Genomic DNA, 23,337 nt, shown 5'->3' on the forward strand with positions numbered 1-23,337 from the left:
ACATCAGGAGATCCTTCCTCACATCCAGCTGTGGACCCGTTCAGATTAGCTTACAGGAGTCACAGATCCTTAAAACGCTGCCAATACTGACCGAGTCACACTCAACCTTCTCACATGTTCTTTTTAATTCCAACAGAAAATTTGATTTTATTCACATCATAAATTAAATGCATCAAAATTACAAAAGGTGTGTGTGTGTTTTTTGGGAAGTATTTTGTGAAATGTCTGAGTGGATCTTCATCTGGCGATGGAGAGTCTGGGTGCGTCCGGTATGAGTCGGGCTTTTGTGGCGTCCAGATGATGATACTCCTCAATCAGTGCACTGAGAGAGGACAGCGCCTCAGAGAAGGTGCTTTGCTCCATGCCGTCTATGTGCAGGTAGTGATGTAAGTGAGCCTACACACACAGGCAGAGACAAAAAACAAGGATGTTAGGGGAAAAGTACAGGTTCAAAGGAATGCACATTAGATCCTGATGTTGAACAGAAAATCAGTACTGCTTTCAGCTAAACAGAAGCATCATGCAGCCTCTGCCATGCTGGGCCCAAGCTGCTTTTCCATTTACCTTAAAATTGAGTAAGTTGGAATTACAAAAATAAATTCAATGGAAACAACAATTTAAAAAAAAAGTGCCTCACAACTGAAGGACATCAGAAGCAGAAGTGGCTGAAGCTCACTGTGCAGTCTACATGGAGACTAAACTTTCATTCACTATCTGTGTCTACTCTGCAGTCAGGTCTTGACGTCATCAGGTCCACATTACAGCTGCAAACTGATTGGCGAGTTTGAGATCTTCCTGCTTTGTTGGATGTTTTTAGGTCTGAAGCTTCACTTCGGCTTCAGTGACACGATGTGAGCTTGGAGTCAAATAGTTCAGTCTTTATTTTGCTTGACTGGAAAACATTCCCTCCAGAATACATGGGGCTTCTAAATGTGGGCTTTAGTCTTAAAAGTCTGTTTATGATAGATGCGGTGTGGTTTGATACAAATAATATTGACTTTAAATGTCTTGTGCATTAAAGTTGCATACTGTACCTATCTAGACAGAATTTCACTGATAAATGAATAAAAGCCCACGAATGTAACATTCATTTCTATGACAGGTGTAAAGGTTTATGCAATAATCACCTTCTTCTTGTAGAGCTTTGTGAAGCGGTCTCTCAGCTCCATGAAGGTGGGCTTCACACAGGTGTTGTTGGCCAGCGCCAGCAGGGAGTGGGTGTGTCCTACAGGGGGGACGGAGCACAGGCCCGTCTTCCAGCCCTCCTGATTCCACGATACAAAGGGCAGCGATGGTCTCAGCCTGAGGATGGGCACACAGAAGATGACCACTGCGGCTCTGGTGGTTCGCTTAAAGCAGTCAAATCTAAATTTATGCCAGTAAATAAAGCAAAGAACTGACAAATACCTGGGATGTACAGATCAAGGGTCAACAATACAGACTATGTTCACAATTTTAATATTAGTGAAATTAGAAATGCACCAAACCGATATCTGTATCGTTCCCAATTGGATCTATTAAGTCTAATTCTATGCTTAATTATTTTATTTGTTTTAGTCAGTTTCTTTATTATTTATTTCCATTGGCTGTTATTATTCTACTTGCACTGATTGAAGAAATTCAAGTTGTTTTAACACATTGACCAAGCTGATGAAGCTGTTGCTGTATGGAAATTAAACTGGAAATTATTTTAAACTGATTGCAGAGTTTAATATTTGTGTATTCATATCTAAAAGTCACATGACAATATCTAAAAATGTTTTAGGAATGAAGTTATTGAGTAACAACCTTTTACAGGTTTTAATATAATGTGAAGGATGTAAATTTTACCAGAATTTCAACATTTAAAACGCTGTAGATGTAGAAGTTTTTATGCAGTTGGTGACATACAGTGGTGTGAAAAAGTGTTTGCCCCCTTCCTTATTTCCTGTTTTTTTGCATGTTTGTCACACTTAAGTGTTTCGGAACATCAAACCAATTTAAACAATAGTCAAGGACAACACAAGTAAACACAAAATGCAATTTGTAAATGAAGGTGTTTATTATTAAAAGGAGAAAAAAAATCCAAACCATCATGGCCTTGTGTGAAAAAGTGATTGCCCCCGAAACCTAATAACTGGTTGGGCCACCCTTAGCAGCAACAACTGCAACCAATCGTTTGCGATAACTTGCAATTAGTCTTTTACAGCGTTCTGGAGGAATTTTGGCCCACTCATCTTTGCAGAATTGTTCTAATTCCGTTACATTACAGGGTTTTCGAGCATGAACGGCCTTTTTAAGGTCATACCACAACATCTCAATAGGAATTAGGTCAGAACTTTGGCTAGGCCACTCCAAAGTCTTCATTTTGTTTTTCTTCAGCCATTCAGTGGTGGACTTGCTGGTGTGTTTAGGATCATTGTCCTGCTGCAGAACCCAAGTTCGTTTCAGCTTGAGTTGACGAACAGATGGTCGGACATTCTCCTTCAGGATCTTTTGGTAGACAGCAGAATTCATAGTTCCATTTATCACAGCAAGTTTTCCAGGTCCTGACGCAGCAAAACAACCCCAGACCATCACACTACCACCACCATATTTTACTGTTGGTATAATGTTCTTTTTCTGAAATGCCGTGTTCCTTTAACGCCAGATGTAATGGGGGACACACTTCCAAAGAGTTCCACTTTTGTCTCATCGGTCCACAGAATGTTTTCCCAAAAGTCTTGGGGATCATCAAGATGTGTTTTGGAAAAATTGAGACAAGCTTTAATGTTCTTTTTGCTCAGCAGTGGTTTACTTCTTGGAACTCTGCCATGCAGGCCATTTTTGCCCAGTCTTTTTCTGATGGTGGAGGCATGAACGCTGACCTTAACTGAGGCAAGTGAGGCCTGCAGTTCTTTGGAAGTTGTTGTGGGGTCTTTTGTGACCTCTTGGATGAGTCTTCGCTGTGCTCTTGGGGTAATTTTGGGAGGCCGGCCACTGCTGGGAAGGTTCACCACTGTTCCATGTCTTCGCCATTTGTGGATAATGGTTCTCACTGTGGTTCGCTGGATTCCCAAAGCTTTGGAAATGGCTTTATAACCCTTTCCAGACTGATAGATTTTAATTACTTTCTTTCTCAATTGTTCCTGAATTTCTTTGGATCTCGGCATGATGTGTAGCTTTTAAGGATCTTTTGGTGGACTTTACTGTGTCAGGCAGCTCCTATTTAAGTGATGTCTTGATTGAAAATAGATGTGGCAATAATCAGGCCTGGGTGTGGCTAGAGAAATTGAACTCGGGTGTTAAAAACCACAGTTATAGTATATTTTAACGAGGGGGCAATCACTTTTTCACACAGGGCCATGATGGTTTGGATTTTTTTTCTCCTTTAATAATAAACACCTTCATTTTCAAATTGCATTTTGTGTTTACTTGTGTTGTCCTTGACTATTGTTTAAATTGGTTTGATGTTCCGAAACACTTAAGTGGGATAAACATGCAAAAAAAACAGGAAATGAGGAAGGGGGCAAACACTTTTTCACACCACTGTACCTGCTACGTGAATCATTGCTTTTTTTTGACAAAAAGTAAATATTACTGTTGATTAAAAACTGTCCAGAAGTAGAAAATCTTACCATGGTGCCAATTCTGGTACTTATTGCAATGATGATATAAGTTCCATCATTCTGTGATCTTTAGCCTTTTGTGGGCTAAAGTTGCTGTAGCGAGACTCTGTCAGAGCCATTAAATATTATGTTAGCATGCAATAAAAAGCAAGTTCATAACACTTGGAATATATTAGCTAAGAATTATTGCACTCTAAACAGTCCTATGAATATTGCAACAATGAGTAATATTTATTAGTTAATGTCACTGATCATGGCAAAAAGTTATCAAACCCAAAATTCAGTTTTTCAGAAATATAAAATATTAATTTGGAGCAATACAAAAATGAATTTGTATTTTGATCTACCCACAGCAGTTTTCTGTGGGTAAAACTGCTGACTCAGCAGTTTTACCCACAGAGTGGTAAGCCTAAAAATTGATTGATTCAACTTCCTTTTGGGATTAATAATGCACTTTAAATTCAGCGTGTACTGACACAGTGCTGTCTCCAAGCACTTCAATGGAAAATTGAGTGGAAAGAAAAGGTGCGACAGTGAAGGTGCACATGCATCGTTAAGTTTGAGAAGCAAAGCCAATTTAAGAGTGTGTGGAAGATTTATGAGGTTTGGACAGCTGAGTCTGAGTTTCAACAGGCTTCAACTTTATTTGGGTGAAGGCTGAAGAGGAAAGTCTTTAGTAGGGCTGCACCCATAAATCAGCCCCAGATTACTTCATTTTAGGAGATTGGTCATTGGTTACATGCAAAACTGATCTTACCTACTGATCTCATCTAAAAAAGGTCTAAAAATCAGACACAATCCTCTTTGCTCTGTTATGAGAAAGGTTTGACTGACAGACCGGTCCACCAGGTCAGGTCTGCACAGGCATGGTTAACAGTCACTCTACTGTTGCCAACTATTTAGTGACTTTCTAGACCAAAACTAAAAATCTAATCAGCAGGTCAGACTTTTAAAAGACCAGAAAGCTGCAATCGGTGTACTCTATAGCCATCGATCCTGTTAATGTGTTAAAATGAATCTGGATCAGAACCCCATAACGTGATCTGGCATCTCAAAGACTGTTCAAGCAACAGCATACAAACACAGACAACAGATCACACACTGACATTATTTAATCTCACCTTTTCCATTTTGGAAAAATACCAAGGGCAGCCCAAAGTGAGGAACTGGTAGAACCACCTGTAAGCAGCAGCTTTAATTGGCCCTCTCTCCTCAGCTTTGTCAGCCGCTCAGATCTTCATGAAGGAATTTCAGTTCACTCTTCTTAAGAATCGGTTTGCGGTTTAACTAGGCCAGATTGGCCGCTGCTGTGTGGAATCATTAAAGTTTGGGTTGAACTTCAGCCATTTAGTTTCACTAAATATTATTTAATTCAGGAACAATCCTGCAGACCTAAGGCAGAGAGAGGCCAACACTTCCAAACAAACCACACCTGTTTATACTTGCTCTGGTGGTGGAGATGAAGATCTGGGCTCTGTGGTAATTCTACTGAAGACTAGATGATCCGCCCTCAGGGTGAATTAGCTGGGATATGAAGCAGGTGGCTATAGGACGGGTACTAGTGCTGACAGCCTGATTTATTCACCAGTTAGTGTCAGCTGGGGACACTTCAACAATAATAGGCTGTTAATTATTAATCAATCTAAGAAATAGTCGCTTTCAGTAAATTTGTGTATGTAAAAAAGTCTACCTATAAGATCTACAACAGGCTTCTAAAAGTAACCAGCTTCAAACTATGATCCATATCCCTCTTTATTTACTTCAACAGAAAAGGCTCATGCAATAAAATTGTATTTTTCATTTTGGAAAAGAGGATTAATTTTGTTTTAAAATGGGAATTAATTTTTGTTAATTTTGTTGGCTTTCAAAATAAAATATTTTACATAGCACATATTTATAAATACATATTTTATAAAAGTAGCTCTTTGAATGGAAAAGGTTGCAGAATAATCTGCAACCACATCTACACAAGTCAAAACTACTTTTTAAGCATTGCTGACATACTGACAAACTCAGTATGTGTATCTTCATACAGTGAAGGGAACAAACTGCAAAAACACAAAATCTTACACAGGATTTTTTGTCTAGTTTCTAATGCAAATGTATCAATAGATTCAAAATAAGATAAAACTAACTTGCAAGTATCTTTTCAGCAACAAGAGCTTGTTTTAATTAAATAATTCCTTAATATTAATAAAAACAAGAGTACTAGTTCCACAGGGAGATTATTTCACTTATAACGGGACATATTTCCATTGATATAAGTGAAACATTCTGTCAATGGAACTAGTGAAGGACGTATGGACTTGAAACAAGCTCATATATCAGGTGTACTAAGATATTTGCACTAGAAACTAGACCAAAAATACTTGGCATGGGAACAGGGACAACACACACACATCCCAGAGACAGACCCCTGCTGGGATTCCAAGCAGGAACCTTCTTGTATGCCAACAGCTCCCCTCTCCCTTGCCTCTCAACTCTTTTTAATAGAAACTTCACACACAGATATGTGCTCTGACACCAGCCTGTGCTTCGATTTGTCAGGAAAACAAGCTCAGGGCAGCAGAAGGGCGGCAGTCATGAGTCGGTGCTGCCACTGCTGAATGGGGGTATTATAGGAACGCATGAGGGTTGAGGTTATGGTGGAGTTTCTAAGGGTGGGTGAAGAAACTCCTGGCCTGTTTTGGTGAGGAAATGGAGGGTGAAGGGGGGTTTGATATTCTGACCTCTCGATATTCCTGCGGAGGTCAGACACCTGCACGTTGCCCCGGACCATCAGAGCACAGGCCAAGTAGAGGCTGTGCTTCGGGTCGGCCCGGATCAGCTGGTGCTCCTTACTGAAGGCGTCGCTGAACATCTGATCCAATCTATAGTACAAGAGGGAAAATATACAGATTATATGAAAAATGTTCTTAGGAAATGACAGTCCATGTAAATGGACTGACATTTACATGACAATGTAAATGTCAGCCTACCAACTCGTTTCTAAAGCCTCCTTTCTTTAGATACTGTAAATGTCTTTATGAGACGCTGAGTGAAGTCTTGTTAAACTAGGAAGGTTTTCTATAACTTTATTTGTTAAAGGGGCAGTATTATGTAAAATCTACTTTTTTGAGCTTTACATCATGTCATAATGCTATTCTCTCATCAAAAACACACCAGAAGTGTTGCCTTGATTCTTTCATGCATGTTTCATTAATCTTTTAATCTCCATAGCAACCACTCAACTGTGAAAAACACCTATCTCCAACTTTGAGATGAAGCTCCTCCTCAAATCTGCAGTTTCCATGTTACCAAGCTTCTGCCTCACAGAGCAGACCGACCCCGTGATTCCCCCACTCAGTTCCTTCAGACTAGTCAGCAGAAATTAGCAAACACCTGTTAGAACTGTCTACTGATGCTGAGCTCATTATAGGAGCTAGTTCTCAGAGCAACACCTGTAAAAATGTCATTAAGAGGTTAATGACATTTTTACATTAACCTCTTAATGTTAAGAGGTTAACATTAAGAGGTTAACCTCTGCTCTTTCTGTTTTAGAAAGAACAGGAGTTTTTAAAGAGAGAATTAAATTAGGAAGTAAATTTCTTTTAAGTCATATTTGACATATGTATGCTTTTTATAACAACTTATAGCGTGGCTAATTAAATATGCTATAATATGCTATTTATGGCTGGAAAACACATACTGTCCCTTTAAAGGAAGTGGGCTATTTTAACATAACAGCCCACAATGCAATAAGACATCTGTGTCTTCAACTGTAAGAGCTGCTCCATAAAAATAAAAATAAAAACTTTTTACTCCGAGTTGATCCAGATTTGATAAATCTGTTCCTTTCCAAGGAAACTAAACGTTAATGAAATCCTAGACATTTCCAGCCCACAGAGCTTCAGTCAAACTCGATGCTCTGAGCCAGCCCTTCTCCAGTTTGAAACCAGTCAATATTCCTCAAATCCTTCTGATTGCCCACTTGCTCTGCATCCAACTCGCAAACGTCTAGAACAGAGTGTCCATGCCTCATATGGACACTCTACCCAACATGTCCTGCCTCCAGTCAGCAGCCTGATGAGCAACATGCTCACTGTTTTCTACTCCACAGTTGTTTGGTAGAGCGGTCTATACCAGTTATTTTGCAGCAATTTTTATTCTTAATGTTTGACATAAATTTAGACTAACTTTTTAGGCTTTGAGGGCTGTTTAGCAAAATTATTTATATCAAGTCAGAATAATGGAAGGAAGACATTTCATAGTATTTTACTTAGGTCAAAATGCATCCAAATGTATTCTCCTTCAAATGTTTTTTTAAAAAGGTTTGTATTTGGTAGAATTAGTTTTTAAACTGCATGGCTTCAGTCAACAACAATTTGCTGGGATTCTGGCCCATCCCTTCTGACAGAACCGAGTCAGGTGTTCAGGTCTCCTTACCCCTCAGTTTCAGCTCTGTTCACAAACAGTCTACTAGACTTTAATGGCTTCAACACTTCAATTTTAGGTCCATCAGATAATTGCTGTGTCCAAGCTCAGGTGCTGTGTCCTTTGAAGGACCTTAGTGGTCAACAAAGGAGCTTTCGATGAACACAAGAACTGCTCAACAAACTGGGACAGCCTTCACATCAGTGGTGTCAAACTGCATTCCTAAAGGGCCGTTGTCCTGCAACTTTTAGATATCTAAAACATATCTCTGCTTCAGCAGCATAACTCTGTAGAACTTAGCTGCATGTTGGTGAGGCAGTTTTGTCATTTAATTAAAGTATGTAGGACAAAAGACACATCTAAAAGTTTGGCCAGACTCTGGCCCTTGAGGATGGAGTTTGAGAGCACTGCTTTAGATGTATTCCCATCCTCACCTTGACATGTGTCTCGTCACTTAGCAGTATTAGTATGAAGTAGTATGTAATTTTAAATACATAGTTCTGAAGTTTTTTTTGTTTTTTCCCCACAATTAAAACCTGAACTTTGGCTTTCGTTTGCATCCATCCCTTTTGGGTTATGAAGATTTTACAAGCCACTGTCTATTGTAATATTAACTCTAACTGAAGTCATCGTTCAAAACGCAGGGAGGGAAGCATCTGTTGCTGAGCTTGCTGCTACCTCTTCATGTTCTAAATAAACACCATGGATGCCATCACTGAGGACTTCACGTGAGCTCAACTCCCAGAGCTCAGTGGGTGGGAAGTAAAAATATCTGCCCTGACAGTATGAAAGCAGACCTTCTAGTAGGAATGTTGACATCCGCCAGTGTGTACAGGGGTGTGAGGCTGGGAACTAGGTAGTGTAAACGAGGGAAGGGGACCAGGTTCATGGCAATCTCATTCAAATCCATGTTGAGAGAACCATCAAAACGCGAAGAACTGAAATCAAAAAGAAATCATTGTGAGTCACCGATCCCCCAATTTCAACATATGAAATATAAACCAACCTTCACTTCAATTCCACTGGAAATTACATTAATAATAATAAACATTCATTACATTAAGGTAAATGACATTCCTGATCAAATTAAAAGCATAAACAGTTGGCACAAAAAAAAATAAAAATAAAAATCAGCCATGACATGACAGTTTCCATCAAATTTGGATAACTCAAGTTTGTTCATAGTTTGAATATTATATTTCCTTTTTAGTGTGTCAAAAACGTATTTTTATTTGCAAACTATAACAGTTGATCTTGGGGTCATATGAAAATGTTTTTAGAATTAGTTGCAAAACAACTGTTGATTAAATAGAATTTAGATGAACATGTTTGTTTTCGGTTTGAATACTTTACAAGTTGGTTTTATACAAACATTGTAAAAAGAAAGGATGCTTCAGTAAGTCAACCACAATCATTTAGCATAACTCAGAAATAACAGCTCCAGTATATACCTCAATAGAATCCGTTTTATCATAAACTTAGAATCTTAGGACATTAAACTTAGAATCTTAGAATTTGATTAAACCCCAAATGTTCATTAATAAAATGCAGCTTCATACCTGGTGATGTTGAGCAGCAGGTTAGCTACTATGTTATTCATGGCATCAAATGGCCTCTCTGTTGGACTGACCCCTCCCTGTCCAGAGGTGACTGTGCTTTCTTTCTTTAGCACACATCCAGGTTTTGCATCATGAGACATGAGACTGATCTTGTTCACGATGTCCACCAGAGACTGGAATAGAAAAAGTGATGGAAAACACGGAAAAAATAAATAAATCAAGGTTTTATTTAACATGTAATCTGTGGGTTTCTGAAAGAAGAAAAGTGAAACCTGGTTTTCAACAGGCAGGACACAATCTGCATGCTCTGTCAGCTCTTTCATAGCAAGGACACTGTTATAGGGAGAAGTGATGACATCGTCTTCTGCTGATGGATACATGGCAGTGACAATGCGACAAACATCAGGAAACTCCTCCTCCAGCAGGCTGAGCACTCTGGTCCCCAGACCGGACCCTGTACCTTAAAGTCAGAGTCAGAGTGTTACTGCAGTTTACAGGCACAAAGGAAACTGTGGGAACATCCTTCAGTCATGACACATGGCATGAGACAAAGAAAACAGTTTCCAAAGACTAATAACATCTGTCCAGGTTGGAGTGCCACCTCAGTTAGATATTTTTTATTTTTGGTGAAGCCACTGTCCTTAATTGATCAGAGGAAGACACATATGACTAGGTCCAAACCCTGAAGCTTTTATTTAGTTGATATGAAATACTTGAAAATTGAAGTAGAATATGCCACTAATTTGCTCCTCAGTTTTTCTGCAGTTGTGTTATAAGTGACTTAATGATGGATTCACTGAAGAAGGATATCTGCAGAAAATGCACTCTGACTGAAATCAGATTCAAACTGTCCAAGAATTTGTAAAGCCAAGACACACTAATGGATCAAAACTGCTAAAATAACTTTTATAAAAGAATGTTAGCCAAGTATTGCATGCATCTCATTAAATACATTGCCGAAAACAATTCAATCTCCTGCTGGTTTTGCTCACAAAGAAGTTAACCATCTGTAATTTTATAGCAGTTTCAGTTTAATATAATAATATGAAACGATACATAAAAGTCACTGTAGTGAAGGTTTTATTGTAGACCACATTGTGAAGATTTTTCACCTGCTTTGCAGATGTCTCTGGGATTCTGACATCCTTTAAGTTTCTTGGAGTTGATGACAAAAATGTCAATTTTGTTCTCATTTGACCACAGAAATTTCTCCCACATCTTCTCTGAATCATTAAGATGCTTAAGCTTAATATTAATAGAGACATTTCATACACATGCAGAAATGGGATTAAATTTAACTATGTATGTAGTCGACAGAGAACATAGAAGAGGTCCAAGGAAGGACTCCTGAGGAACCCCACAGCTCACCTTCACTGAAGACGACTGTAACCAACCACTTATCCACAGCAAAAGATCTCCCAAGCAAACAAAGAGTTAAATCACCTCAAAACTAGATAACTTAATAAGATGCAAATGAGCCGCAGGGTTGCATGCAGAACTCCAGGATAATAAAACTAGCATAGGCAGCAAGCAGCTAATCAAGTGAGTTCTTAAAGTAATACTGTCTCTGTGCAATTATAAGGTCAATGAATAAGGACAAGTCTGTACAAATGTCATTTTTACCAGGAACTATTTATTCCCATATAGTGTAATGATGTTCTTGCCTCAAACTTAAAGATCCTTAACAACTGGTTGTGGGCTTATCCTGCAACTTTCACATAATCCACCCATGATCCTGCATGGAGCTCCAGACAGAGGATAAACAGCATTTCTTTCATTTGTGAATGTTTAAAAACACAGTTGCCACCATCTCTCAAAGTGTCTTGCTAGTCATCTTGTAGTCAGTTACAAGATGACTACATCTTGCAACTGATGCAGATCAACCATCATGTTCCTGATATGCAGGCAGCTCTTTGGTCCGGAACATGCTGGTGGAGAGGCTGCAATGGAAAACATCGATTCTGTGTACAGGTGTGCTTAAAATGTAGTAAGCTGGGGTCACTAGTTGGTCTGCGGGAATATGACAAGGAACATAGGCAGTCTGGAGGAGACATAATACTACATGGGTTGTAGAAGGTCATATTTGAAATTTATTTCTTTTCCAATTTTTCTGTGATCTCACTTATGTTAAATGTTGGAAATTATGTAAAATTAACAGCATTGTCATTCTCAATAAAAAAAAATTCTGAAATTCTACATCTATGGTCTGTGTTAAAATGTTAGCATTTATGGGGCCCTGAAGGTCTGAGGGAGGCTTAGGCAGCTGCTTAGTTCGTCTATGCCTTGTGTTACCTCTAAATTTGACTAGTATTACGTTGTGTTTTAAGGTGCACTGGCTGGTTACCTAACTGAAATGAAAAGACAAAAAGAAACAAAAGATATACAAGGTGTGCAAATATCGAGTTTCATCTGAATGTTTTGATGCAGAAATGAGAATTAGTATGTCAATCCCTTCATATCTTGTATTCATTTCACAACCTAGATCAAATGACTCACAGCATGTTTGAATTATTTTATAGTTCCTCCTTGTTACATTTCATTATATCAATGAGAGCTTTTAAAAAGATGAAATGAGTCAAGGTTGGAATAGATAGGTCAGAGGTCAAAGAAAACTACAAACAGGCATCAGCCAAGAAAAGCTAAGTAATACTTCCAAATTCTATACAAAGATCTTTGCTGAGGAAGTACTGGCTTGTCAGGCCTGAAATATAGGAAAGGTAGGAACACATTGAGATCCTCTGTACAGTAAATTAACTCATTTATACAACAGGGGGTCAGAGGATGTGTGGCTTACCTCCTCCCATTGAGTGAATGAGAAAGAAGCACTGCAGACAGTCACAGTGTTCGGCTGCCTTTCTCAGTTTGTTCACTATGGAGTCCATGTAGGCCGAGCCGTACGTCAGGTTTCCAACAGCCCTGAGTGGATGAAGATTAATACAATGGAACCAATGATTATTGATTAATAAGAAATAGTTGCACCTGTATGTAGTATGTTATGTATGCATGTATGTTACACCTGTATGTAGTTTGAGCTCAGTATAAATTCAGATGTGCCATTTTTGTAATTAAAGGGGCAGTTTGATATGTTTTCCAGGCACATGGTGAGGCTAGGGGATTGGGCTGCTCTATGAGGCAGAAGTCCATAAGATTGGAAACAACAGTTCTGAGGAGGAGTTATCCCTCAAAGGCATGGGCAGGTCCACCCAGGAGTTTTGCACAGTTGAATAGTTGCCAAGGAGATTAAATTATTTCTCAAACATAAAAAAAAAAAAAAAAAAAAAAAAAAAAATCAAGGCAACATTCCAAGTATGTTTTTGATGAAGTAATAACGTTATAACATGATGTAAAGCTCAAAAAAAGTTGAATTTACATTTTGTTTTGTTTGGTCAGGTGACAGAGTTCATGATGCAGCACAGAATTGCAGCGGATTTAACAGGAGCTGAGAAGTAGTGTAAACAGAGGGCAGGGAAATATGCATGAAACAATTAAATATTGGTTATCAGACATAAGAGCAACATTAACAACAGGCATGGGTATTGGCAACATTTTTCAGATCAGTGCTTTCCTAATAAAAACCTGACAAAATGTGAAATGCTAATTGTTTTTCCAAGGCAGTGAAACTGTTAAGGAGATTATGTTACACTGAGTGTTACACTTTTCAAAACTGTTTTCAACGGAATTTCTGAGAGCCTGCCCCCTGGAAGTGGAATGAATGACAGCCAAGACGTCATCATGCGCTTTGACACGAGATACATAGATTAAGATTACAGGGTGAGCTTCCTCCCTGTGTACAGCTACAGGTTGAACAGCCCAATTGTTCTAGAAGAATAAGACATTAAAGAGGTTTTGGATGTCTTGTGGGAACTCCCCTTTAATATGCCTCGAATTCTTTTCTCAGTGAGTCACTAGCAGCTCTGGCTCACATGCATCTTTTCTTTGTTTTTTAACAGTAACTGTCACGCGGCAGAACAAATGCAGGGAACATTTTCACACGTTCCAAAATGGAATCCCTTTAGTTTTTAACTACAAGTAACAGAATGTGTGTGTGTGACCTTGTATTTCATCCAGAGTAAGGACCATTTTTTCAACAAATACCATGTTGTGGGGACCGACTGCTCCTTATGGGGCCAAAAGCCCAGGCCCCATGAGAGGATATATTGTTTTTGGTTAGGGGTCAGGTTTAGCATTAAGTTGTGATTTGAGTTCATGTCAGGCTTAGGGTTATGTGTGCACTAGCAATGGCTATGTTCAGGGTAAAAATCGGAGTCAGGAGCAGGCTGCAGAAAGGAATGAAAAACCAATGGAAGTCAATAAAGTCCCTGTGAAAATGGAAAGACATACTGTGTGTGTGTGCATTGTCAATATTATGCGTTTCTGTGTTGCCATGTGATGGACTGACAACCTCTCCAGGGCATACGTCCCCTCTCACCCTGAAGATAGACACCAGCCCCCACACAACCCTGAAAAAATAAACGGATATAGACGATGGTTTGTAAAATGAAATTACAGATTAGTTTGGTCTTCTAACGTAGTTGTGCTTTCAAAACATAACAGAAAATTCTGATTTAATGTTTTACTTCCTTGAACCAAAACAACAACAACCAAACTACCCCTGAGCACAGCGCCATGAGAAACAGTGTGTCGTAACAGAATGTGTGAATGATTGTAAAATAGCTGTAGAATGATAAGAATGATGGTGCGCCACAGTTGCTCCACCCTGACAGAACTCCTGTGGAGAGTCTGTCTCTCACCAGTTGTTGCCTGAACCCGAAACGTCCGTGAGGAGCTGAGCGCTGTCGAACACCTCCCTCAGTGGGCCCTGCAGGATCCTGTGGACCACGCCCTCCTCCATGTCGATCAAGACCGCCTGTGGATGCAAGTATGTGAGAATGTGGCCCCAGCAGACGCTATATTACTATCACACACGGGCACATTCCTTCAGTCACTGCAGGCAAGTCATAGCAGTTTTAAGATGTTTCCACAACTGATACTGATAGTCCAGTAGACTCCCCCGAACCATAACCAAACGTGGAGAAGCAGCATTCAGCTTCTACATACCACAAATCTGTAACAAATTTCCAGAAAACTACAAAACAGTCAAAACACTGAGTTCCTTTAAATAAAGACAAAAAAAAATTACATGTTTAGAGTTGCTTTTGAAACATTAACATTTTTAAACATTCTGATGTGTATCAATGGCACTTGACAAAATGTAATGCTTCAATTGTTGACTGTGTTCTATGTCATTGTATTTTTATGACGTTAAGCATGTTGAACTGCCTCTTTGCTAAAATATGCTATGTAAACAAACTTAATTGATTGATGACCAAGATTCCAATGTTTGTGTTTTCAGCTGCTGTGGTTTGTTTTCACACTGCATTCTCTCAAGTAAACCAAACCTTTTCAAAAACCTGTTCCTCCTCTCGCCTGTGGTGGCGCTGCACCAAGAACCACTGAAGGAAACAGAAAATCTCAGAAGAAGACCCCGAGTGCAACTTCCTTCACAAAATGTAAACTAAAATGGTTTAGTGTCAGATTTTAATGGCTGTAGGCCTTAGAGTTCCTTGGTTTTTACATTTCAAAACACAATTGCAAAAATAAAGCAACCATATTTTCCTTTCTTATAAAGCTAAATGTAAAAACGTGAAACCAAAATAATTAAAAATCCAGTGTTCTTATATCTTTAGACAGAATGAAATATGTGTTTGTTGTTTTGTATGTAGCTTTTCAGAACCAGACAAGACAAAAAAAATGCAAGTTACAACTAACCAACATTTTATAGATTATTCTGATGATTAATCAGATAAAAATGGGCAGATTCTGCATTAACCACTTAAGCCTGTAATATGCAATCTTAGAATCATACGCAAAAAACGCATGATTAATCCAATCATGCATTGGGCCTGGGTTCAGGATCCCATACATTTCACATAGAAAAGTCGCATGTTAAAAACATGTTGCAAATGAAAAATGAACATGTGGCTGCAGTCATCAGAAGTGCAGCAAGCTGAACGGGCGGCAGTGCCAGATGGAGAGATGCTGTCCTAAAAACAACATCTCTGATATCTGCAGCAGATGCTGCAAAGCTGCATACGGAAGTTGCGAGTTATAAATAATTGTATTACCCTAATTATAAATAGTGTAAACAGTTAGAATAACATATTTTTGTTTTAAAACGTGCCCAGTACAGTAGGTGCTGTCATAGTGTGACATCAACACTATCGAATCACAGCGTGCCAACATTGTTAGGTAATTATGGAGTGAAAATAATCTCAAAATATCTCTTTGTGTAAAAAGATTTGTGCGTGCGTAAAAATATCTGTGCGTGTGTAATACTGGATTTGTAAACCTTAAAAATAAAATAAACCTTCTCCTACGCCTATAAATGTTGAAAAAGTACACACAAATCCCCTGGTACACACACAAAACTGCATTTACACACAGATCCGGTTACAAGTGCACAAGTATTTTTGAGACTCATTTCACGCTTCGGGGAAGCTCCCAGATTTGTGTGTAGATGGTGCGTTTACATGCTAGTAAAAGCTGGGACATCCGAGTTTTGCTCGGAGTCTAGTGTTTTTATCCTCTGACGTCTCTCAGTGTGCTTGTGCCGAAGTGGCAAATATGTTAGTTTGGTGGAAAACGGTATATCTCAGCACTTTCTTATAATATCCTAAAATTATTTATAGACATATTGTGCATTTTTGAGTGGTACAGGAGACTAAGTGGTCTGAAGAAAGGCCACTGGGTGGCGGAATGGTTCACTGGCCGGAAAAATAGCCAGGCAAAGCCAGAAGCAAGACGTAGCGTCCCGGTGGTCTGTCCTCTTAAGTAAGTAGGAGCTAAACCTGCAGGCTTTGCCCTCCGATTATAATGAGACATGGAGTAATTATAAATGATTTCAGATTACCTTTTATATGTCTGGCAATTTGATACTCTGGCCTCCTCATACGTTTCTAAAAATGGAACAATAATTCAATGGTGCAATAATTCACTTTGCAATGAAAGATAAACTAGCTCAAAGATCAGAACCTTGCCAGGCTGGAGCTGAAGTGAGGATTTGAACTTAACTTGGAATCTGTGGTCTATGGCCAAAAGCAACTGGATACAAAGGAGGAAACGACTCCAACTAACTACATCTAAAATGAAACAACAGGGAAGACATTCTTAAAACATTACGTGTTTACTCTTCATTCATTTGAACTGACTGATGATGCTCATTCAAGATGTTGAGAGATGAACATAACTCGTTCCTGTTCTGAAAACCTGGATCTGAAGTTACACATGACTAGCTGTCCAGGGAGCACCAATACCAAACAAGTACTAAAGATTTAATGCATACTTTAGATATGCATACTAAGATTTAATGCATACTTAGAATTAAAAGCTTCCAAGTGTGCATCGTGTAAGATATGCTAACCAACAAAAGCATACAGCTTATTCTGATCCTAATGGCAGCAAAAAACCCCAATAGTTGAGCTGCATGAGTGACATGATGAATATAAACAGCAGAAAATGACAACACGTGATAGTTTGAGGCAAACTGCTATCGTTAGAAGATGAAAGCTAAAAAAAGACCCTGCTTGACAGGAACATCTGGTACGGTAAGAACTCAATGACTTGGTTGTGTTAATAGTGACTCAAAATAATGTGCTTAGTCAGACCATAAATAATAAGTTTATTCAGTTCAATAAAAAAAATTATTTATTGAAAAAGGACATTAAATGTTGCTGTACTTTATTATGGAATTTTCTTCAAAGAGCCGCCAGAGCAGCTAGAGGACAAGAGCAAAAGTTCTGTCGCAGTCTTCCTAAAGCAAACTTTTTCTATCCTTGAGAACTCTCAAGCTATTACAAATAACACACAAACATATCTCCGAGATCATCTAAGCTACATAAGGAGGCGTTTTGTTCTTCTTGCAAAGGAAAAAGCTGAAGTTTGTTTAGATTGTTTTCAGTGCATCAGCAAAAGTTCTACTGTAGCTTACAGGAAACCTAAAGTAGGGAGATAATGGGTTTCATATGCCCTACAGACCATATGCAAGGTAAATGGCTTATATCTAAAACTTAAAAATTTATGAAAATGGCACAAAATCATAGATGAAATGAAATGTTTCTTTCAATTAAATTTGCCATCCCCTTATGCAAAATTAACTGAATGAAGTCTAGTCCATTATTTCTAGCCTCTCCCCAGTGGTCTCTCTGGGCAAGCTGCCAGGCCTGAACAACTTTTCCTAATGTACAAACAAAAGAATAATTACAGCGTTAAACACTCAGCCCACACTTGTTTTGACACTTTTAGAGTACCAGATGGTGCTGTTAAATATATGATGGCCTTTTTTTTAAAATCATGGGACAGTGCTTGAAGTATTTAACTGGTTATTGAACTTAAAAAGGGTTGCAAAACATGCTACCAAATGTTTGCTTTAAAAAAATCTATCACTTGTTGAAGTGTCACAGCTTTGTAAATGTTTCACACTGTTTTGGTGTGAAATGCTTCTGAAGCATTTCTTGCAATTGGAAAGTTTTGGGTTTGATTCTAGCTTTCTCCCATCATGTATCAATGTGCTTCAGTTTGCCTCCCAGTGCATGAAACACTGAAAGCAGTGTGTATGAATGTGTGCACATTTTTAGGTGAATGTGGTTATAGTTTTATCTGTACATTCAATCCATCTTCATGGACCTGTTTCGTGATGTAGCTGGTTGCCTGTGAATAATGTGTCCTTTGACTGACAGTGTGACATCTGTTGTACGATGGTTTAGGATGAAGAAATCTACCTAGAAACCTTTCATATAAAAACATCATTATAAGTATTGGGCTTTTTTTTGGTACACTTTATTAAATCAATGTCTCGGCTGAACATTTTTTTCAATTGGATGGAGTAAGCCATTTTTAATAATAGTATTTTTGCATTTACTCTACAGTATGTTATTCAAGCTTTTGTTTTTATACTTTTATTTTGTGAAAATCTACATGCTTTGACTTTCCTGCCACTTTGCTGCTGTTGGACCTGAAATTTCCCACCTATGGACAAAAAGGTCATTTCTATTCCTTTCTCTCTTTTTACACAAAATCCTGACAAACTCCTTTGTCACCAGCTGATCGAAGAATCCTCTGTTGATACTTGAATCATTTATAAACACCTCCTTTTTTCTAATCTGTCTTCCACTTTTTGTTGAGCATGTTGGGGCCTCTTCTTGTAGTCATTTAATTAATTGAAAAAACATTTCATAATACTTAAATCTTGTAAAACGCTGTTTTTTTTTGTTTGTTTTTTTGCCATTTTAGAGACATCATTGTTACCCAGGTGAGGCAGGACTTACTCTAGCCTTCAGGTGTTGGATCCTCCCTCCAACACAACAGGCTCCACCATCACTTTTCCTGGAAACATGTGTCAAACATCAAAATAGACAAAGCTACAGCTATTGCATCTCCACCTTTCTGTGAATTAAGGTGCAATTACCTTGGATCCACATTACGGAAGAAGCTGCTGAGGGCCTCGTCGTACAATCCTCTCTGAGGAAGGAGGAAAACACAAGATGTTAGGACGAGCTGTAGCGCCAAACAACTTCTAGGATTCTCTTTGACTGATTTTTAGACTGCTGCTCCGACCTGCATAATTCATTAAGGTGCAGCAGTTTGTTTCCTGGTACAGTGTTACTGTAACTGAAAGGTATGAAGGATAAATGATTAAAGCTATTTTTGCCTAACAGAATAACAAAGACAGTTCACCGCAAATTCCTTTACTTCAGATACTTTAAAACTGCATTGTGGTGAATGTTAAAACCAAAACTTATTTTTAATTATTGTTTGATCTAGAGCAGGGCTCACCAACTCCAGTCCTTGAGGGCCACTGTCCTGCAACTTTTAGATGCGTCTCTGCTCAAACACACCTGGATCAAATAAACTGCTAATTTCCAGCCTATTGCAGAGAGGAATGAATGCTGGTGAGGAAATTCAGACATTTTGGAGCAGAGGTGAATCTAAAAGTTGCAGGATGGTAGCCCATGAGGACTGGAGTTGGTGACCCGTGATCTAGAGCAATAATCACATTCTCTAGGGAGAAGAGGAAGTGCTGCTGAAAATGAATAAGGCTAAATCTCTGCACATAGTGAAAACAATCCATTGATAAGGAGAAAAAAAAAGAACTTACTGAAATTGTTTGTAGTGCTTACATTCAGAAAATTTGAAGTCAATAAAGCCATTCATTAAAAAAAATGGTTCCACATGTTTCATGTGCAAGTAAAACGGGTCACATTTTACCATCCAAATCTTTCAGAGAAAGCATGTGTTCATGCAAGTATAACTGTATCTGACTCCACCCCCAGTGCTGCTAGTGTTTAGGAGGAGTCTTAACATAACCAAATTTAAGATTTATTTATCTCTTCAGCTTGTCTCCACATATTCCCTGTATGTGTAGGTGTGTACAAGCAGTGAAACATCCAAAAACTTGCAGGACACCAAAGTTACAAAGGACAAGCATTTTAGCTTTAACAGGACCCAATAATCAGTCCAAACGATACATAGAACCCTTTATTATAATTCATTCCCAAAACAAGAGCCATAAATGATCCAAAATGGAAAACAGCAGATCCCTCCTCACCACAGTTCTTTTTAAATGTGTTCATATTCTTCTGTTGATGGTCTGGTAAATATCTGGCGCCATCTTCTGCCTGAGACCATTATTGGCCCTGCTGGCAGAGACGACCAACACTTACATCTGGTCTCCATAGTTGTTCAGATAGTCACAGTCTCTTTTGGCCTCTTGGATGAGATGCAGAGTAAATTTTGGTAGACCAGTCACTCCTGGTAAGGTTCACCACTATTATTAGCCATTATTCACCATTAGTGAATAATGGCTCTCTGTGGTTCACTGAAGACCCAACACCTTGGAAGTTACTGTAATACTTTCCACACTGGTGTCAATGACTGTCTCTCATCTGTTCATACATTTCTTTAAATCACGGACTAATGTGTTACTTTTTAAGACCTTTCAGCCTACTTCATGTTGTCAAACAAGTTCTAACCTGTTTGACAACAGTAATTTAGTAACACAAGTAATTTCTTGATTCTACAGTCCAGATAAAGGTTAAAACCATACAACTCCAAACCAGACAGACTTTAGAGGAACATTTGTTCCCTCTGGCCTAGGAACACTGTATGATCCCCACAATGTCCAAATCCCATTTGGACAAAACTTTGGTTTATTCACTGGGCAAACAGAAGCTGATAACAGAAGACTTCTGAGAAGTTGTTCTGTTTTTGAACTTCCAGAACTGCTCTGTTCAAGGTCACAGATGCATGTGAAAAGACTGTCTTGAGCATGTTTGAGAAATGCATCTATTGATTTCTTTTCTCTTGGATTTGTCAAAAGTCTCAACAGTCATTCTTTTCTTTGACCCTTAAATAAAAAGATGACAGAATACATTCTGCGTTATTCTTGATTTGTTGTTAACTAGAACAGTGTTTCATATCAAAATAAGATTAATTTATCTCCTTAACATTTTTTTACTTTCTTCAAATTCAAATGTTTGCATACCTTTCCTGAGTATTTGGCAGCATTGTCTTTAAAACTGTATGACTTGAATGAAGTGTTCTTTTACAAACTTTTCAAAAGAGTTTCCTGGATTTTTGGACCATTCGTTCTGACAGAACTGAGTCAGGTTTGTGGGTCACTTGCCTTCACAAATTTTCTATGAGCCTGGGACTTTGTAATACCCACCTATCTTCTCCATCTCTGCAAAGGTCTGCAAATCAGCCACTGTCCCCTTTTGCTCTGCTGTGAGAACAAAAGGGGGCAGCAGAGAGTACTGGCTTCCAGGTACTTAGATGTGAGCAGGAGTGACCTGCATGTGAGCAGTCAACAAATGTCACCCTAGTGTTATTAACTTTACATCTATGCTATACTTAGTGGTTTTGTAGATAATAAAAAATAGTTAAAAAGCAATTAGATTAATAATAATGATAATAAATAAAAACTGTATCCACAAAAATCATAATCGGCAGATTAAGCTTTTTAAACATCGGTGATCTTCAGAACTGCAATTGGAGCACCGCTAGTAAATCTACCTAAGTTGGCTGTATGTTTAAGGTCACTATCCATTTGGAAGATCCATTTGTGCCTGAGCTTGAACTTCCTGGTTTAGGTCTTCAGATGTTGCTTTAATATTTTCACACTGTTCTCCTGTTCTCTGTTTATGATGCCATCTATGTTGTGAAATAAGCCAGCCTTCCTGCAGCAAAACACTCCTACAACATGATGCTGCCAACCCACAAGATTATCAATATGCCTTAACATTTTTTGTTACAACAGATGACACTACTAAGGGCTTTGTCCCAGAACGTATTTCATAACTGTATTATGCCTTTTTATGTTGCTTTTGGGTGAATGGCTTTTTCCTGAAGGAGTGGTATGATAGGATATTCCCATGCAGTTAATGCTTGTATACAACACATATTCAAGAATACAAATCCAAGAAGAATATATTCTTATTTATGGTAGTTTTGATCTAAAAGGAATATTTTTGTATTATAGCTTACAAAAAACATCAGCTAAGAGGCTTATATATATTATACTGATGTTTTTCAGTAAATCTGAAAGCACAGGTGTCTGTACTTGGTCGTACGTGCGCGCCTACCTTGTTGACGTGTGCGTGCTCGCGCAGAGCCAGATCCCAGAATCTGCAACCGACCTGGTTTCCACACTGCCCGACTTGAAGAGAACATTTCAGTTTAGCTAGCAGCCGTTCTTCCGACATTAAGTATTAAATTGGCTACATATAAGAAATAATTTAAAGCAGTTTCCCAGAAAACAAAACCAAACCACAGTTCAGCTTACCTTGGACAACAACTGACTGAGTCATGACAACAACGAACCGGAGACAGCAGCACCGGCTATACTGGTTAATGCTTCGGTGTACACAGGAATTTTGAAGGCTGTGTTAAGTCGCGCCTTCACTGTGTTTGGTCCAGTACTGATGACGTAATTGCAGTGCAGCCGTACGTAGAAGACGTAAGGCTGTACGTAGAAAACGTAAGGCTGTAAGCCGATATCCCGTTATATGAAATTGTGGAAGTTGTTTTTGTTATTCACTTATAATTTGCATAAATTGAAATCTTAAAGTTACAGGCGTCTCATAGCAATGGTTTACGAAATTTACTTTCTAACCTATTAGCTTTTTCACAGCCCAAGTTACTTGTTTTTTAAAAGAAGTGTAGACAATTTCTCCATCTCTGAAGTCTGCCAAAATTGGAAATAAACTGGACAATTTGCTGCTGGGCAGTATTCATTTAAAACAGTCACTTTTTCGTAAAAGAAAAAAACCCCTCATACATTTCTATATGCATAGAGGACGCCGTTTCTGCTTCCCCAGCCTGTCATTGGAACCTCGTTTATCACAGAAATGCGTTCATTGGTAGAATCTGTAATAATTAAAATGCAGCCTTGTCATTCTTTCACCCATCTTCTTCTTTAGGAATCACCACAGTGAATCATCTCCCTTAGAAATGTGTTGTTCGCTCCAAGCCGAGCTTATTTTCTTTCCCTATCACATACTGCTCTATCCCTCGTGCCCTTCTCGTCTTCTCTTGCCTCTGATTTGTTGTCCAGAGTACATGACCTGGTTGTCCCTCTGATAAGTTCACTTCACACTTTTTATTGCCATCATAATAGATCACACTAGCAACTTGTTCTTCTTCTCCATCTTCTTCAGCTATTCTTCCCTTCTTCCTGCTCTGGATTTTCCTCTTCACCTCTCTTGTGCGCAGGTTGTTGCTTT

The 23,337-nt window shown here is 38.6% G+C and overlaps 1 protein-coding gene across 1 annotated transcript; it reads right to left on the bottom strand.

Annotated features, from left to right (window-relative positions):
- Nucleotides 1–101: 101 nt before the first annotated feature.
- Nucleotides 102–23,100, bottom strand: tube1 (tubulin, epsilon 1). Its single transcript, XM_008398528.3, has 12 exons — nt 22,398–23,100; nt 22,198–22,271; nt 19,023–19,075; nt 18,883–18,940; nt 14,311–14,426; nt 12,354–12,475; nt 9,832–10,019; nt 9,560–9,732; nt 8,798–8,938; nt 6,317–6,457; nt 1,128–1,302; nt 102–396 (listed from the first exon to the last, which is right to left on the bottom strand). Exons 1-12 carry the CDS (start codon nt 22,420–22,422, stop codon nt 238–240), a joined length of 1,425 nt encoding a protein of 474 aa, XP_008396750.1. The 5' UTR covers nt 22,423–23,100; the 3' UTR covers nt 102–237.
- Between the last annotated feature and the right edge of the window lie 237 nt (nt 23,101–23,337).

The sequence above is a fragment of the Poecilia reticulata genome, chromosome 21 (genome assembly GCF_904066995.2).
Source record: "Poecilia reticulata chromosome 21, P_reticulata-male-v2, whole genome shotgun sequence".
In the NCBI taxonomy this organism is placed as follows: Eukaryota; Metazoa; Chordata; class Actinopteri; order Cyprinodontiformes; family Poeciliidae; genus Poecilia; species Poecilia reticulata.

Excerpts from the sequence above, each read along its gene's own strand:
- tube1 (XM_008398528.3), bottom strand. The coding sequence starts at position 22,422 with ATGACTCAGTCAGTTGTTGTCCAAG. Across the intron at positions 18,941-19,022 it reads TTCCGTAATGTGGATCCAAG|GAAAAGTGATGGTGGAGCCT; the intron begins GTAATTGCACCT and ends ACATGTTTCCAG. Across the intron at positions 6,458-8,797 it reads GTCAACATTCCTACTAGAAG|ATTGGATCAGATGTTCAGCG; the intron begins GTCTGCTTTCAT and ends CTTGTACTATAG.